Raw genomic sequence first — 18569 nt, 5'->3', positions numbered from 1 at the left:
CAATAGCAAAGGTTAAAATTAACTAGATTTATGTTATATGTATACCATGAAACTTTCTTTTTCTACATTCCTGAACATCGTTTATTCAATATATACAATCATCATTTTATTGGTAGTATATATTGAAAGAATACAGCAGTTTTTCCTGAATGTTCAATTGTGTTGGTAGTAACCCATTTTTCTACCACTTTGCCATTGGAAAGCCTGCAACTCAGATGAAGCTTTGTTTATCGGACATCTGTCATCTAGGTATATATATTTTGAACATCATTACAATTTTTAGCCATGGTTAGTAGAATGAGGTTTAATTGGCTACATTGAAAGAACAGGAAGTCCTCAACTTAGGATGATTCATTTAATAACTGTTCAAAGTTATGATAGTGCTCAAAAAAGTTACTTATAACCAGTTCTGGCATTTATGACAACTGCAGTGTCACCTCAGTGTCATGATCAAAATGCAAGTGCTTGACAATGGGTATACATGACAATTACATCATCTCAGGATGATGTAACTGGCATTTACAATCTTCCCAGAGGTCTTCCAACAAAGTCAATGGGGGAAGCCAAATTTACTTAATGACTGTGGCAGAAAAGGATCTTAAAATCAAGAATATCCTCCTTAATGATTGAATTGCTTAGCAACAAAAATTCTGGTCCCAAGGACTATATTGGGTTGCTTTGGTGCTGATCTCCATTCTGATGAAAAGGAGCTAGAAGCCTTCCTCCTGAACTCTTTTTACTGTTCTGTTATTTTTCAAATTTGAAGTTGGCTCCCAGAAGTTACTGCAAGAATTAATTAGGAGATATGGGTAGTCCTCATTTAATAGTCCTAATGGGGACCAAAATTTTCATTGTTAAGTGATATGGTCATTATGCAAATCATCACATGACTGCACCGCTCAGTGATAGTTTTGCTAGTCCCAGTTGTGATCATTAAGCCACTACCACACTGTTGTTAGGTCAAGACCTCACACTTCTCCCCTGTCATGCTCCCCCCACACCTGTCTCTCCCTGCCCTATTGGCTGCCCTACATTTTCTGCCCCATCACCCCATTGTCCCATACTCCACTCTGCATTCTGCCATCATAACTCTTGAAGGTGGTCTTGTAGTCCAATGCCTGCCAAATGCAGGAATTCCAGACGAATTGCTGTCTGGTCTTTTCTTGAAAACCACCTGTGATAGAAAACCTCCAGCTTCAAAAAGTAGGCTGTACTGTTGCTTAATAGCTCTCACAGTCAGGAAATTCCTCAGTTCAAGTTCAGATGTCTCTGTAAAGCTTTCACCCATTAGTTCTTATCTTTCCCTCAGGTGCTAGAGAGAATAAATGTATTCAAACTTTCCTGTGGAATCCCCTCATGTATCAGAAGACTACTGTCATGTCTCCCCTTAACCTTCTCTTATTTAAGCTAAATGTACCAAATTCCTTTTTTCTTTGTAGGATTTAGCTTTCAGTCCTCTTACCATGTTTTGTTCTACATTTTTAAATCAGATTGTTTGAATGATATTGTCAATATATTTAGAAAAATATTGTTCTCTTTTTCAAACAGATGAAAAAGAACAAAAGCTTGACACTTCTGATGCAGCAGTAGAGAAGGTAAAATATATATTGCTTTTGCCACTGAAATCAGGAGCTTTAAGCATAACATAAATTTGCAGTGCATCTTAGTTTGAAACTACAGCTGAGCTTAATGGGGGTAATTCCTAGCAAATGTTTCAAAGCTCCAAGTTAGAAAAAAAAATCTCTGGCACTATAACCTATCTTAATGAGTTTATCTTGCAAGTGAAAATATTTTGATATTAGAATTGGATGAAGGATTAAAGTGCTTATTTATTATTTTATTCCTATAATAGAAACTGTTGGATGAAGAACAAGAAGTATCAGAGTTACAGTTAAGACTACTAGCTCTTCAGTCTGCTAGTAAAAAGTGGCAGCAGAAAGAGCAGCAAGTAATGAAAGAAAGCAAAGAAAAACTAACAAAGACAAAAACCATACAGCAAAGGGGCAAAATCAGTACAAAATCTCATTCTGCCAAAAAGCCAAGTACTGCAGGTAAATAATTAATCTAGTAAATGGTGGTTTTCACAAGCTACATTCTTGGTAGATTTTCTATGGGGAGTTTTTTGGAGAAATTAAAGTATAGTTAAGTAATTTTCTTTTAAAGCTAAGCAGGCTCTAAGAAAACAGCAGACAAAGGTATGGAAAAAATTACAGCAGCAAAAGGAACAAGAAAGACGTCAGAAGGAGGAAGAACAATGGAAACAGGATGAAGAGGAGGAAAGAAGAAAAAGGGAAGAGGAAATTAGAAAAATCCGTGATCTCTCAAATCAAGAAGAACAGTATAATAGGTTCATGAAGCTGGTTGGTGGAAAGATGAGGTCAAAAAGCAAGGTATTTACTTACATGCTACCTTCTGTAAGCAAAAGAGCACTTAAATGGTTGTTGAGGATATCACGTAAAATATTGCTACTTCTGTATTGTATACTATACACACACAGAGAGACAGAGAGAGAGAGAGAAATTTATCTTTCATTTTGAGATGTTGGTGATAAAATTAATTGATTAATTGATTCTAGAAGGCATGCAAGGTTAACAATGAAAAAAAAACCGAGAAATTAACAAAAGATTAATACAGAAGACAGCACATACCTTAACAACAGGAACATGCTTTAGGACTGTAACCATCCAAATGGCTTATGAGTAAGTCCTTGTTTCAATGATTTTTTTGAATAAAGTCACTGTGAAGTTCATGAATTTTGGGGGAATGCTGATTCAGATTGATGACAACATTGTAAATGTTTATGCACCAAAATTTTAAGTTGGTGTATTGCTTTGCTGCAAATAACATTGCCAAGCATTAAATTAATTACCAAAAGTAGTGTTAGTATTTTTATAAGAACAGCATTTTCTTCTGAAGAAATACATCCTAAGTATATAACACATGGGGATATTTCATATTTTAGTACTGTAGAGAATAAAAGCATTGACTGGGTGGAATTCAAAGCTAGGATCACCTGTTTCTAGATTTATTCTTAATCTGCTTTTATTCATATTGTATATGTATTTAGTATGTATATATAGTGTTTTGGATCGTTGTGATCCAATCTTTGTTTACTGGGGCCAGTGCAGGAGTTCACCCCAATTTCATGAAACATGCCTCTTCTGCAAATTTCATAAGATCAATGAATAATATGGGCACATCTTTGAAGAACTATATTAGTTAGTTCTCTCCAACAGTATAAAGTCATTAATGCTACCAGTATGGTTAGCCACCAAGTATTGAATTTACCGTACCATATTTCACTTTAACAACTTGTCATGAGAATGTCATGCAGAAACTTGTCAGAACCTGAGGTAAATTATTACTAAAAATGAGGTAGATTATTTTCAAAGTATTCTTTGTTCACTAAGGTTGTTACTTTATTAAAGAAAGATGCAATATGTATCTCACATGTTAATTTTTTGGCAAAGCTATGCTGATTTTTAACAATCATGGCTTTGTCTTCAAGATACAAAAGGCCTTTTGTATTATCTAACAGTTTTTCATGGCATTAGTGGGGTCATAATCCTATTAAAAAGAGACAAGCAGTGTGTACTTCTGCAGAGGCACTTGTTAGGAGAGAGGGGCCAACCACTTGCCCTACCAATGCATGAAACACAAGTAGATGTACTAGACATAGCTTGGCCTGGAGAAGCAGTGTTGGCAGAGAACAAGGGAGTGGTTGAGGTTATGCAGAAAGATGCTTATTTCTAGGACATGAATTACAAGTAGTCCTCAATTTAGAACAAAATTGCGCTCAGAAGTTTGGTCATATGCTGGGGTAATTATTAACTGGGTCACCATGTGACCCGATTCAATTTAACAACCATTTTTACAATGGTCATAAAGCAAGTCACCATGGTTCTTAAGCAAACCATGTGGTCATTAAGGGAATACAGTATATCCAATGGATGTTACAAAAAATATTCCAAATCATAGTCATGAACTCTTTGGCATAGAGCTCTGCCCTGCATGCTGTTGAATCAATCTCACAGGCAGCTCTTCCACTCTTTAAAATCTAGCTGAGTCCTGCACATGAGGGGAAGAGAGCGACGGCTGTGTTGACAGGCTAAACCAAAGATCCAAGCCTCCTTCATTTGCCCTGGGAAAGAGTTTTTCTTCCACATATAGAGCAAAAGAGCTGCCTGTCCCCCTTCGGCAAGCAGCTCTTTCACACTGTGAGTGGAAGGGAACTCCTTCCAGAGCAGGTGAATGGGACTTGAATCTGTCGAAGCCTCATTCAGCTTGTCCAGGGAAGGAGCTTCTTTCCACGCACGGAGCAAAACCTGCCAAAGGAGGGCAAGCAGCTCTTTCATTCTGTCTGCTTAAAGAACACAACTGGGAGAGCTGGGATTGTAGTCATTCAGCAAAACGTTCATGTGAGTGTCTCATTTAATGTCTGCAATTTCCAATGGTAATTCTGGGCTCTGTTATGGCTGTTAAGTGAGGACTACCTATACAAAGTTATTTGGCAATATAATTGCCTTCAGAAATTTTGGTCTCTATGGTGTCTATAATCTGATTACCTGCCATTATAGGTAGGTCTTATGAGAGTTGTATACAAAAGTATGAAAAGAAAACCAATTTGCATAGCACCACTATAGCCTTTTTTCCTGAAAACAATTTGTAGTAAAGCAGGCAGTTTTTTGACAGTTTTATTAGGAGTCAAGAAGGCAAAAATGTATTTGATTGTTTGAAGTTCAAATATAATTAATAAATATACTTTGTCTAGTCTTCAGATAAAGATTTGAGAAGGTCCCTAGATAAGCAATCTACTGAGAGTGCAGGAGGAATTTATCAGTATGACAATTACGATGAAGTTGCTATGGACACAGAAAGTGAAACTAACTCACCTGGTAAGTACTAATTTTTGCTGATTATGCTATATTTCTAATGTCATTTTTATATTTGCATCCTATATGTAACTAATTATTATTCCTGAATGCAATACTACTGAAGTCTTTTGTTGATTTAAATTAAAAAAAGAACGCCTCAACAATTTTGCATTTTCACCAAGTGCCATGCAAAACACAAAAATTATGAATAAGAAGATAGGTTAAGGAATGTCAAGCCAAGGTAAAAAAAATGCTATAATGGTATTATTGTATCATATTTTGATTGGTTGGTAAAAAAAATAAACCATAGGCCTTTTTTTTCTAATAAGCATTCTAAACCCCATGTACTGTTGAACAGGCAATATAATTTGATACACAGATTTGGAAAAAGCATTTCCTTAGCTTAACGTAACCCTGAAGTGTTTATATAAGAATATATTGATGAAGCCTATGCAGTAAATGAAATAAAAGGCATTTTCATTGAAGGTTCCAGCCTCTCCATTTATCTTCACCTATTCTGTTTGATCTTTGTTGGCAGTTTTATTTTTCCCATTTTATTTTTCTCTGTTTGTTGTAGATGATACGTATTAAAATATATAACTACCATATTTTCCGGCGTATAAGACGACTGGGCGTATAAGATGACCCCCCAACTTTTGAGATGATTTTCAAGATTTTTCGTCTTATACGCCGGAAAATCAGCGAGCCCGGGAAGGCACGCCCTCCCCTCACACTGTGGAGGAAGCAGGGCAGACTGGCGTCTGGCAGGAGCCGGCAGGGCAGTCCTGCGCACGCGCACGCTCCCCGGCTCCTAAGGAGTCCTCGGGGAGCCATGGCAGGCGCCTCACGCTCTTCCCTCTTGAGGCAGCATCGGCGGAGCCCTCCGGCGTCAGGCGGGAGCCGGCAGGGCAGTCCTGCGCACGCGCACGCTCCCCGGCTGTTAAGGAGCACTCCTTAGCAGCCAGGGAGTGCGCGCGTGTGCAGGACTGCCCTGCCGGCTCCCGCCCGACGCTCTTCCCTCTTGAGGCAGCATCGTTCCCCGGCTCCTAAGGAGTCCTCGGGGATGCTGCCTCAAGAGGGAAGAGCGTCGGGGGCGCTCGAATGATTTATGTACTATTTTCCGGCGTATAAGATGACTGGGCGTATAAGACGACCCCCCAACTTTTGAGATGATTTTCATGGGTTAAAAAGTCGTCTTATACGCCGGAAAATACGGTATGCTATTCAGTATATACATAGGCAGTTTTGTTTTGAAAATAGCTTCTTAGTTTGAGTGATGTATTCAGATACTATTTTGTCTGTGGCCCTGCTTGCGTGTATATATCGTCCTCTTTTCAATCCCTCAGTTTTATTCCTTCCAATCAGTTTTGTTTAAATTATGCCATAAACTACTTTGTGGAGTTATTTTAAATATTGTAAAATATTTTATTCAAAAGTTAAAATGCAAACTCGCAAAAAACCAAGAACTAAGCAGGACAGAAACAAGAATAAGCGTATACACGAACCATGTTTCTCCAAAAATAAGCCTGTCTTATTTTTGTTGTTGTTGTTGTTGTTGTTCAAAAGACCCATTAGGGCTTATTTTCGAGGGATGTCTTATTTTTTTGCCCTCCAAGCAGCAGGCGGGGGGGGAGGCAGGGCCATCAGGGGTGAGGTAGCGGGTGGCAGGCTCGCTGGAAGACCAGGTTGGAAGGCAGGGGCTGCGGCATGGCACCACTCCTGCCCTACCACCTGCCTTGCCACACACAGGGAAGCACAGGAACTACGGAGTTTTGCATAGTACAAACGAGATAGAAGATACTGTTACCGCATCAAAGCCATTTAGTCCGAGGTGACCAGTAAATGTGTTTTCAGCTTTTACACTGTTCTATTGACTAAATGGAATATTAGTGGGTCTAATTCAAGGATCGCTCCCCTTTTCCTTCAGCATGGCCTAAGCTTTCCACGCTTCTTTCCACTTCAAAACCTCAGCTATTCATTTCTTTTCCCGCCTTCCCATCGTGCAATCCTAACCTCGCTTCCTTCCTTTAATTACCTTTAATTACTTTAATTACCACCTCCTCATTTACCTATTTCCACCTGCGAAGGGTAGGCTTGCTTTCTCGGTGGTTCTTCTCTGGGACTGTTCTCTTGCGGAGGGTCTACAAACATGGCTTTGAGGCAGCAGCTGGGTGAGTTTCAGTTGCCATGCGTGGCATCGTGATGCTGCAGGTTCGCTACACTGCAAAAGTTTTGCTCGTTTACTTTGACTTTTGCCTTGTTGGAGGGTCTGCCCAGTTTGGTGATTGGCTTACAGGAGGGCTCCTCTTCAGCCTGGTGTGTGCTGCGTGCTGAAGTTCTGTCCAATATAGCGAAGTGAGTTTTAGCAGGCCAAGCCACGCTCTTGGCCAATCCATCCAATTGCAAATCTAATTCTGTTGTTGCCTATATAATGTCTCCTTCAGGTTAATATATAATTGTTATTGCTTTATTAAGGTTTTTATCCAAATTTTCAAAGAAAGCTTGTAAGTTAAGCATTTTTCCTGAAGGCTTCCAAGGAAGCTTTCAGTGTTTTCATTTTCATCTTTAACGTAGTCCAAAAAAAACAGGGAATTCCTCTCAAGAACGGTCTGTTACACAACAAACTGACTGCAGGAAAGCTTGAGACAATTTTTCCCATAGCAGAATAAAAGAAACAAAGGGAAAAATTCATTGTCTCTTTGAGGGGGGGAAAAAAGAACCAGAGAAATATTCAGAAATAAATACAGCAAAGTTCTTGTAAAAGCTAGTGAAATACAAATTCCTTACTATAACAGTCCATTGTAAATCAAAGCACTTTCATTATGAAAAAAGAAACCTCTCAGCCATCAACTGCCATGAAGTGAAAATGACAGTGTTTCATTACTCCATAAAAACCACCAAGAACAAATTTAAAAATTACATTATAAAACAGCATGGGGTAAAGCAGGGGTGTCAAACTCAATTTCATTGAGGGCCACATCAGCATTGTGGTTGCCCTCAGGGTCGGGTGGGTGTGGCCTACTGGGTGGGTGTGGCCTACTGGGTGGGCGTGGCTAAAGTGGGTGTGGAATACTGGGTGGGCATGGCCAGCTCTACATCGTTCGCATCAAGGGTGCCTATGGGGGCCTGGGCAGGAGTGGGACAGATCTGAGGGTCTCTGGCAGAAGGAGGGTCTCTGGGCCAGGGCCAAGGCAGTGGGGGCCGTTCCCTCACTGTTTCCAGGATGGCTTCGCGGGCCGCATGAAACCACTTCACGGGCTGGATCTGGCCCCCGGGCCTTGTGTTTGACACGTCTGGGGTAAAGGATAGTTAGGCATTCAACCAGATGTTTAACATTCAAAATATAGGTCAAAAGCAAAACCAAATTCAAAAAGTGATACGTTAAAAGGAAGACATCCTTAAAAATCCAAACAGCTGATAGGAAAAGGTAGAGACCTGATTCTCTAGCTGTTCTTATTGTGAATTGTAGCCAACCAGGTTTCTCTTTGCCGGTAAGTAGCATGGTCATCTGAGAGTCATCTGTGGTCTTTCCTAGTTGCTACTATTTCAACCTAGGGAGCAAGTGCTGTCAGAGAGCCGTCTTTGGCAGTGAAATCAGCTCTTCATTGGCAGGAAAAAAGTAGTCCCAGCCCCCCATTTTTGGAGGATCCTCCACTATATTGTAGTCTTATTATGGAACAGATTTAAGATTCACTTTTAGAATTTCTTTTTGCTTGGTTTGTGCAGATAGATAGACAGACAGACAGTTTTTTTTTCTCTCACTCATCCTCTTGGAAATATAACTGAAGAATTACAGCAGGAAGCTGAATAATGCACATATAAAAATAATTCTTAATTGAATCCTGGTATTTTTCATCTCTTTCAATTAATGAATAAGATAAGCTTGGAATTAAAATTGTGACATTATAATGTTATAATTTTAGTTATAATTTTCTTTACTCCGTCATGGCATGATTTAAAGTATATGACTAGAGTAAGTACTGTAAAGCAGTGGTCCCCAACCTTTCCAGCTCCGTGGACTGGTGGTGGAAGGGGAAGAGGGGATGGTTTCATGAGCACCTGCTGCTTGTGCAAATGGAGCTTCGCTCGCTCACCCGTCACTTGCGTGGCCTGGTTCCAGGCCTTAGACTGGGGGTTGGGGGATCTCTGCTATAAAGTTATTCCTTTAAATAAACGATAGTTTGTAGTAACAGTAGTTTTTTCTTATAAATATTTTCTAGCATCCTCTCCAGTACAGCCTTCTTATTTTGAATGTCCTGCTGGATATTTTCCTCCTGCTATTCAACAAATCTCACTATCCATTACACCACAGATTTCAGTAAGTGATGAACAAGATGAAATTTTTGAAGTAGAAAAAACTGAAAATTCAATTTTTTTATGCCTCCTACATACACTTATGGAAGTTCTCTGTGTATCATTTTTTTTACATTGGTATGTTCATTTTGGCTATCTTGGGAATTCTCTTTTAAAGAACACATTATAATAGGAGTTCTAAAATAGTTTTTCTGTTCTCTCCTTGCCTGAAAGCACTACTAATCATCAGTATTGTACAATAACAAGTTGTGCTAGAAAAGCTTGATAAAACTATGTAACTAATAATTATTTGACATTAATTTTGTATCCTCATATGCTGAGTGATCAGCATTTAGTTTGCAACTTTCTAACACTTCAAGATCACATTGCTAAAATTCTATAAGTAAATGGCAGACTTTTTGCAATATAATTCCCCCTCCCCTCCCCTTATTTATTTATACATAAGATATTTTTAGACCAACTACTTCAGGGACTCAAATTGTCTTATAGTTGAAACAAAACAAATTGAAAAACATAGCTACTATAAAATGGCTTTATGCTGAAGTCTTTCAGCATCGTCTATGAAGGTCAAAAAATTAGCTGCGTTCCTTGGGAGTAATATATTTCAAAGTGTAAAGGCAGCTACGATTGAAGGGATCTTTCACTTAATGCAAGGTGGGAATACTTGGTCTACCTTGGAAACCACACAGTGCACTCTTGAGAATATCTGGGTGCCAAACTGTAACCTTAAAGGGGATCACCATTTTTATAGGGAACCAGAAGCAAATTGATAATGAGTACAGCACTCCTAGCTCTACTATCCCTACTTAATGGATAGGGCAATTACTGAATCTTCCAAGGCAACCTCCGCGTAGATGTCTTAAAGCAATTCATCTGTGAGCTGACAAAAAAAATAGTACTGGAGAATCTTGAGTAGCAATAACATGTATTTTTTTCTTTAAATTTCTTTTAGACTCTTCCACCAATTAGCCCATTGTACATGGAGGGTATTTCTACTGTCTCTCTGGAACCTCCACCACCTCTTCCTCCTCTTCCACCTGAAGAACCCGAACAGCCCCCAAAACCTCCATTTGCAGATGAGGAAGAGGAAGAAGAAATGTTACTACGAGAAGAGCTACTGAAATCTTTAGCCAACAAACGAGCTTTCAAACCAGAGGTATTTAATAGGTTTTAAAAATAGCCACTAGATGGCAGCCCTAGTACATTTTGATTTAGAATATGTTTCGCTATTTTGTTTTGTTTTGGGAAAAGTAGGATGTATGATAGAAATCAGATAAGATGATCAGTTATTTTGAATTTTAAAGATTCTTCTGCACTTCAGCTATTTACTAAGGATTTAAAAGAATTCTGCTGTAAACCGTAGTAGAATCAAATTGGGAGCTTTAGAATCAAATTGGTATAACAATGTATGGATAAAGATTACCAATAAAGGAGAATATTTGTAGCTCAGGGTTGAAATGAGGGGTCCTTGGTGGTCTCCGAACTTGGTTGTTTTCTTGCAGACATTTTATTACCCAAACTAGGTAACATCACCAATGCTAGACTAGCTAGGAAGAAGAAATGTTAGTCAAGCATTGATGACATTACCTAGTTTGGATATTGAAACATCTGAAAGAAACAACCAAGCTCAGAGAGCACAAAGGCCACTTTAAGGACTAACAAGAATGAAATTCAGCCAGTATTGTCCATCCTGGAAAGAAATCTGTGGGAATGGGGTGATCATTGTGCTTACTTTGCAGATTTTACAATGCATGAAAAATACCTTCTAATTTTTTTTAACTGTTAGAAAGTCCAGTGCATTTCTACTGTGTTTTCGCGAAAATAAGACCTATCCCAAAAGTAAGCCCTAGCTTGATTTTTGGGGACGACCTAATATAAACCCTAACCCAAAAATAAGCCACAGCTATGGTACGATTGCCAGCCAGATTTGGGGGGGGGCATGGTCAGCTGACATTGAGAGCACCTATGGGGCGAGGAAGATTTCCTTTCCCCCCCTTACCTTCTCCATGAGCAATTGCCGCTTGGCTATTTAAGAGACTGAAGAAGGGGCTGAAAGGGAAGAAAGTGTCTCCTTAGCCATCTGTTCTACCCTGGATCGATTTCAGAAGCTACCGCTGCCACCTGTCAAACCCCAAGGCCAGGCTGCTGGATCTGCTGCTACTGGGGACCATTGGCGTCTGGACCAGGGTGCTCTTCAGCTAGTCCAACAGGCGGCGACAGGAGTGGCTCCCTGTGCTGGCCGTGCAGCTTCTGCACGACCTGCCTTGCCTGACCTCGGCTCTATTTGCAGCTCTGCTACTGTTCTCGTGGCATCTGCAACCAAGCTTTTGGCACATCCCGGTCTCTGTCCACCCTGCCTGCTGACCCAGATGCTGCTGGGACATTTCTCGGCTGCATTGGATGCCGTTTGGTCACTGAGTGGCTACCCGTGCTGCTACTGGCCTTGCAGGGGCTCTTTGCCCTCCTGGCTGCGCTGTTCTGGGCTGCTCCTGCCTGGAGTGGGGCAGGTCATCCCAGATCATCCATTCAACCTCCGGAGCACCCCCCACCGGCAGCCTATCAGAGCCCCTTCACCAGTGGCTGCCAGTGGAACTGTGCTGCCTGCGTCTCCGCCTTCTGGCTGCTGAGCACCAGCCTGCACGCCTACTCAGTGCTGCCGGCTCTGAGCTACGGGCTGAGCCCGGTGCTCTTTGGGTGCTGCAGCTGGGGTCAGGGGCAGCCCCATGCTCTTTGGGCCCTGGCAGGCACTGCAGTCTCATACCAGCTGTGCAGTGCAGGGGTGGGGCTGCCCCTGGCCACTTTCGGCCTTTACCTTGCACAGCTTTGGCAGGTGTCTGGCAGATGGAGGGAAGCAGCTCCCCCCCCCACGCCACCTGCTTCACCTCACTTCATGGTTGCGGCACCAGCAGATGGAGAGGGTGGGGCTGGCGGTAACACCGCTCCCACTCATGTCGGCCCTTGCGCTCTCTGCCTGCTGTATGTGAAAATAATAAGCCCTACTCCGAAAATAAGACCAGCGCCTTTTTTGGAGGGCAAAAAAATATAAGACCAGGTCTTATTTTGGGGGAAACACAGTAGTAGCTAAGGGCTTTAAAACAGAAGGGGTTCTTCTGGTATTGGACATGTTGCTACTGTTCCTACATTGACTACAATGAATATGTTGAATGATCACATGCTGATTTTGGGTGGTATGAGAAAGAAGTCTTATCTGTTCAAAGAGTTCAGGGCTTATTTTTGTAAAACATAGACATTTTTTGCTCATCCCTTAAAGCCTATAAGATAAATACAATTTTTGTATGTCCCTGAATCCCATAAAGTGCTTTTGAAAAATAGTTGGATATTTGTTGAATCAGATGCCTATTTGTTTGAAAAGACACTATATTGGATCTAGCAGGATTGAATAATATTGTGGGGGATTTGGGTGATTATCTGATTTTAGTCAAATGGCAGACATTATCAAAGTTAATGGGTAATGAAAGGTTTATAAGTTTCCTACTTTAAATAATTATACAGTACTTTACCCATATTGATACATGGAAAAACTCATAATGTGCTTGTATAGTTTATTGATTTAAATATATAACCTTAACAATAGCTTTTAATACAATATTTCAGTGATTTGTATTTTTGTTTTTTAGGAAAACTCAAATAATAACAGTCCACCTTCTCCACCTTTTCCCAATAATTCTTATTCTGTGCCAAGAAGTAATCTTTCAGCAGTCAGTATTAATACTGTGTGTCAGCCTCGTATAAAGAACACGAAAATTATTAGAGTACCAAGACCCCCCCGAACAGTCATTGCGGTAATAAAGCATTTTTAAATGTCATCATAAAGCGTCTTATCTATTGTCATACGATGAAAGTGGCTAAAATTGAATATTTTGTTTTTTCTGCCTTCAATTGATAATATAAGGAAGCTGAGGAAATGCTGATTTCAGATTTACAGTAAGAAGTAAAGTCAACATTACTGTAAAAAAAGCTAAAGTTAACATGCTCTTCTGTAATAAATTGAAGTTCAGTGTACATTAAAAATTAATACTAGATTTTGCTTGTATCTTCAGTCAAAATGGTTATATTCTTTGACTGATAATTTTATTTCTGCAGCTTCCAAAACACAAGTCAGTTGTTGTTACCTTGAATGATTCAGATGACAGTGAATCAGATGCAGAACAACCTAATTCTACTAGTAATGAATTTGGAGGTCTGGAATCTATGATCAAAGAAGCTAGAAGAACTGTGGAGGTAAATGGATGAGTGCTGGCATGTATGTCATATTTTTTTTTGAAGAAAACACATTTTTTTCTCTGGCCGTTTTCATGTATTTACTTTTTCTTGTGTTTTATTACTTGCTTTTATTGTTCTGTGTTGTAGATTATGATAGATGGCTGGTTTTTATTATTCCTTACTGGGAATATGAAAATTCCTTTGATCAGGAAATAGAACTTTCAGTTTCTTCTGGACCATGCCATATTTGCAGTTGAGCAATTTTCAGAATTGTATCTTACAAACTTGAAGATTTCCAAAGTGTTCTGGAGATGATCTGGTTGAAATAGGCAGTTTTGGAATTGGACCGTTCCTAGAACGGCATATGCTGGCATAGTAGGAGACAAATAAAACATTCAAAATTTTCCAGAACATAATTTTGGAAAGGAGCCCTAAAATATTATTGGCCCCTTCCTCAGCATTAGTGCTATCTTGCTGTCCTCTTGTCTTCTAAATCCACATTCACAAGTAATCTCAATATACGTTGGAAGTATAACAACTAGAATTCCCAGGAAGTACGGCTGAAGGGAAATACTGTATATGGACGTGAAAAAGCTATACCATATAAAAATGAATTCAAATTAACTTTTCTTCTGAACTTCTAATACTGTATTAAGGTTCCTTTATTGGGTCTTTTTGTTGCAGGCATCGAAACCCAAAGCACCTTTAAAGTCAGAAAAAGAAAATAATCCAGTGAGAACCCCTGAGGCACTACCAGAAGATAAAAAAATAGAGTATAGACTTCTAAAAGAAGAGATTGCCAGGTATATTTAATATACTGTATGATACTATATGTCTGTAAACTATCTAGAGTTGCCTCTGGTGAGATAAGTAGCATATAAGTTTAATAAATAAATGCTGCAACAAATAAGAAAACAAATTATTATTTAAAATCTTATTACCCTTTTTGTTTGAACAGATTCATTTGGTCATTGTCAGGACCCACCCCAATTCACGTCTTAGGAAAACAAAAACTCTTGGAGTCAGTTCTAGTCCAAAAGGAATTTTTACTAGGACATGTTTGGTTGTGGAAATACAAGACAGGACCTGGTATTGTTTTACAGATTGAAACTTTATAAAGAGTTCCTGGTTCAACCCCCCCCTTCCCTCAACCCCATTTGGTCAGCCCCCCATCATTTACTTCGTGTCATCCCTTTCGTGGGGAAAAAAGGGAACTTCGGATCTTTTATGGTTATTGCCTTCTTCCTTTACAGATTCAAATGGAGACACAGGCCAGATGCCTTCTTCTCTAACCCTCCCCTTTGTTCCCCCAGTTCAAAAGGTTTCTCTTGGTCTTTGAAATAACCTAAGGCAGGCTGAATCCACATCTGCTCCTCCTTCCTCAGGAGATGGCAGAATCCGGGGGGGGGGGAGGGGATAATGTTTTAAACATACATTTATGAATGTGATATAAATGGATTCTGACAGTCATTTTAGCTTAATTTAATTGGGATTGGCTTATTTCTCAGAGATTGTTCTACTTTCTCTGAATTTTTTTTGTGATTTCTGAATTTCTGTAATTTGAAACATTTTAAAAAATGGTTTTCAAATCTTTTTAGTCGGGAGAAGCAACGCTTGATAATAGCTGGACCTTTGAAGACAAGTTCATCTCCAGTAAACTCTGATGTTGAAATTGATGGAGTTGGTAGGATAGCCATGGTAACAAAGCAAGTTACAGATGCAGAGGCAAAACTCAAAAAACACAAGTAAGTCTTTTCACTGTGATGTCATCTCTATGGATTGTGGTTTTATGGGAAAAAAGTGTCAATCTTTTATATTTTGCTGCTTATTCACTGTTTGTTTGTATCCTGCCATTATTATTTTTACAAATAACTCAAGGTATTGAACCTATCCAACATACCTTCCTCCTATGTTCTCCACCACCCACCAACCCTGTGAGGTGAGTTTGGCTGAGAGAGAGAGAAAGAGTCACCCAGCTGGCTTTCATGGCTAAAGCAGGATTTGTACTCAAGTCTCCCACTTTCTAGCCTGATGCCTTAACCACTAGACTAAATTGGCTCTATAATGTCTACAATCTGTCCTTGACAGATAAGTGCTCATGAGCAGATGTTCATAACTTCTTTCTGGTTAATCTAAATACATTCTTTTAAACTTATCTTGCAGTTTGAGACTCATATATTTTTCATCCTAATTAGCTCTGCCTGATATTTATTGGGATTGTAGAAGTAGAGACTGGTAGGACTCACAGACAACTCCTAGGTTTTGACTGAGTATTCTAGTAACAAAATGGATGAAAAATCTTCCTGTGCCTTTTTCTTTATTCCTCCTAAATTAAAAAGAAGACTGAAATGTCTTCTCTGGAGGCTGATCGAATGGCAAATGTTAGGAAGTTAGAAGGTTCTTTCTTCCTTAATTCATTGAACCAGCTGGCCTTTGCTGGTCTTTGTACAAGACTTACTTATGAGCAAGGAAAAAAACTATTTTACTAACAGAAATTGGTTTTGTAACCCCAGCTGATGAGATTCCTAATGGAAAGGAGGAAAAGCAGTGCAACTGGAGTGAATGGTCTGATGGTCTACTCAGATGGAAATCTATACAGAGTAATACTCTGTAAAATGCCATCTGCTCAAAGTGCTACTGCTAACTACATATCTCTCTAATGAGAAAGGAGTTAAGTTTACTGCAATCTTTGGAATAAGTTTGTTTATATAGTTGTTATCTGTGCACTTTCTGCTTGTGTGTTTTTGTTATTTTTAAACTGGAAAATATGTGACTCTTAATAATTTATGAGAAACTGAATATTCCAACTTCCAACAGCTGCTTTAATGGCTTTTTGGAACTATTTGTATTGTTATAATAATGTATATTTGAATTTTAAAAATGGCAATACTTTTTCATGCAACAGTTCCATACATATATGTACTGTTCACTAAATTTTGGATGCTTCACTTTAAGTACTGTTTGATGCCAAATATATTTTGATACTTTATGATCTGTATTATTAATTTATTAATATAACTTAAGTGTTGAAAAGCTGAGCAATTATGTAAACACATTTTAAGAGTTCTTTTCCATAACACAATTTTCTGCTAAATAGGATATGATAAAGAGAGTTTCATCACGCTCCAATATATTTTTTTGTATTATATATTTTGTGTTGGAGTTTATTTATAGACACATACTTGCATTATTAAAAAATATTCGTTGTGATACTCCGTTTTTTCCACTGAAAAATACACTAGCCCATTTGGTGGGAATTGCGGTACATATATAGTAAATGTATGTAAAGCTCAGTGCTATAGATTTGTATATCTTTTCACAATCAACTTTTGCTAACTTAGATACAAATTTTAGGTTTAGGTTTTATTAAATTTTTATACCGCCCTTCTCCCGAAGGACTCAGGGCGGTGAACAGGGCATATCATAAAACTACAAAAATACAAAAGTTAAAAAAGAATTAAATTATTGCCCACAGTAAAAACAGTAGAAAATATATATAAATATTAAAACCCTAAGTAACTCCCCATCAGGCCAGGCCAGCTTGTTCAAATAAATGGGTCTTTAACCCGTGCCGGAAGGAGCGGAGATCCGGTGCCATCCGGAGCTCAACCGGCAGCTGATTCCACAAAGCCGGAGCGCCCACAGAGAAGGCCCTCCCCCTGGGGGCCACCAGCCGACATTCTCTGACTGGAGGCACCCTGAGGAGGCCCTCTCTGTGGGAACGCACAGGGCGGAGGGGAGTCGACGCCGGCAGCAGGTGGTCCCCGAGGTATTCCGGACCCATGCCATAGATTGCAGTGTTGATTCTGAAGTTGGGTGGCCAATAAATTTAAATAAATAAAACCATTTGATTGCGATATCAGTGTACCAATTCTTTATAGTTTTAGCAGATTTCCATCCTTAATTTATTGTTTTATAATAATGTTCTGTTGTTAACCATAGTCTGATAATTTAAAGAAAATGTAACAAAAAATCATGAATATGTGTGGTAAATTTCAGCTGCTTTTGATAGTGGTTCTGATATTACAGAGCTTTTATACAGAATGTAACTGTTCTCTTTAGACTTCTCTTGATGAAGGATGAATCTGTGTTAAAACATCTTCTGCAGCAAGAGGCAAAGAAGAAAGAATCTGTTCGTCTTGCTGAAAGCAAAATTGCTAAACTTAATGAGCAGCTGCAAGCAACAGAAAAAGTGCTAAATGCTAATAAGATATTTTTAAAAAAACTTCAAGAACAAGTAAGTATGTGAAGAAGGCCATGTAGCAGCATTTTAAAGAGTTGTTCATCTTATCAGATGTGTTTAAGAGACTTTAAAATTTAATTTGAAAAATTGGGTTGGAATATAGAATTTGTTGAAGAATGTTTAAATTCTTCAGATTCACAGAGTACAGCAGCGAGTAACAGTTAAGAAAGCATTGGCATTAAAATATGGAGAAGAGCTTGCTCGAGCCAAAGCCCTGGCTAGCAAAGAAATCGGAAAACGAAAAGTTGAACATAGCCATTTTGGAGTAAGTTTGTTTTTCAAAATTTTAAGAATTATTGTTCTGAAATAGTCATTACTGTTCTAGGCTGGAAGTCGGAAAACAAGATGAAACAGAATGAAAATTACTTTACAAATACACTTATTAGGAAAAAAAAACACCATAAACTTTAGATGTAAGTGAAAAACTGAAAGGTATATTGCAATTTGAATATTGTCTAGTGTGATCCCAGGAACCATTCAACTTTTCCTTAATTTTTAAGGAGGATTTGAGCTTATTTTGCAGTTTATTGCCTCTATCTCTATAATATGTCTTAAAAATACACATGGCTACATCTCCCCCCTGGTACTACTGTCATTGGGACTGAGACAAGACCTGAGCAGATGCATCCAGTATCAAAACATGTTCCAGACCCAATACAGCCCAGTAATTAGCAGGAACAGAGCTGTTTGGTGCTCAGAATACAGCAGATAACAGAGCCCCAAAAGTATTGCCTGCCGTTTCTGCCAGGAAAAATGGAAAGAAAGGAAGTTGTACCAAGTCCATGAAAGTTGAAAGTTTGTAGTAAGCAAAATGCTAATTTTTACCTTCCCTCCAACATCTTCATAGTATAATGAGAGAAATGGAGACTTGGGTCTGTGCTTGCTAGCCATTTGGTACATGTTCTGAAAACCTG

At 39.0% G+C, this 18569-nt stretch overlaps 1 protein-coding gene across 6 annotated transcripts in view; it reads left to right on the top strand.

Moving 5' to 3' along the window:
- The window catches only part of ZFC3H1 (zinc finger C3H1-type containing), a 57991-nt gene that overhangs the window by 5005 nt on the left and 34417 nt on the right, over positions 1 to 18569 (top strand). For all 6 annotated transcript variants that reach the window (XR_014026926.1, XR_014026927.1, XR_014026928.1 and 3 more), the window contains exons 3-14: positions 1549 to 1595; positions 1853 to 2051; positions 2164 to 2390; positions 4772 to 4895; positions 9095 to 9192; positions 10141 to 10344; positions 12827 to 12991; positions 13293 to 13430; positions 14097 to 14215; positions 15011 to 15157; positions 17475 to 17649; positions 17789 to 17920. Coding sequence is in view for 2 of the 6 variants with exons in the window: in XM_081331190.1 (XP_081187316.1) it covers positions 1549 to 1595; positions 1853 to 2051; positions 2164 to 2390; positions 4772 to 4895; positions 9095 to 9192; positions 10141 to 10344; positions 12827 to 12991; positions 13293 to 13430; positions 14097 to 14215; positions 15011 to 15157; positions 17475 to 17649; positions 17789 to 17920 (1775 nt within the window). In the remaining 4 variants the exon portion in view is untranslated. The remainder of the gene's footprint in view (positions 1 to 1548; positions 1596 to 1852; positions 2052 to 2163; positions 2391 to 4771; positions 4896 to 9094; positions 9193 to 10140; positions 10345 to 12826; positions 12992 to 13292; positions 13431 to 14096; positions 14216 to 15010; positions 15158 to 17474; positions 17650 to 17788; positions 17921 to 18569) is intronic.

Source organism: Vipera berus, assembly GCF_964194415.1.
Source record: "Vipera berus genome assembly, chromosome: 6".
NCBI classification, from domain to species: domain Eukaryota; kingdom Metazoa; phylum Chordata; class Lepidosauria; order Squamata; family Viperidae; genus Vipera; species Vipera berus.
This window is presented reverse-complemented; position numbering and strand designations above follow the sequence as displayed.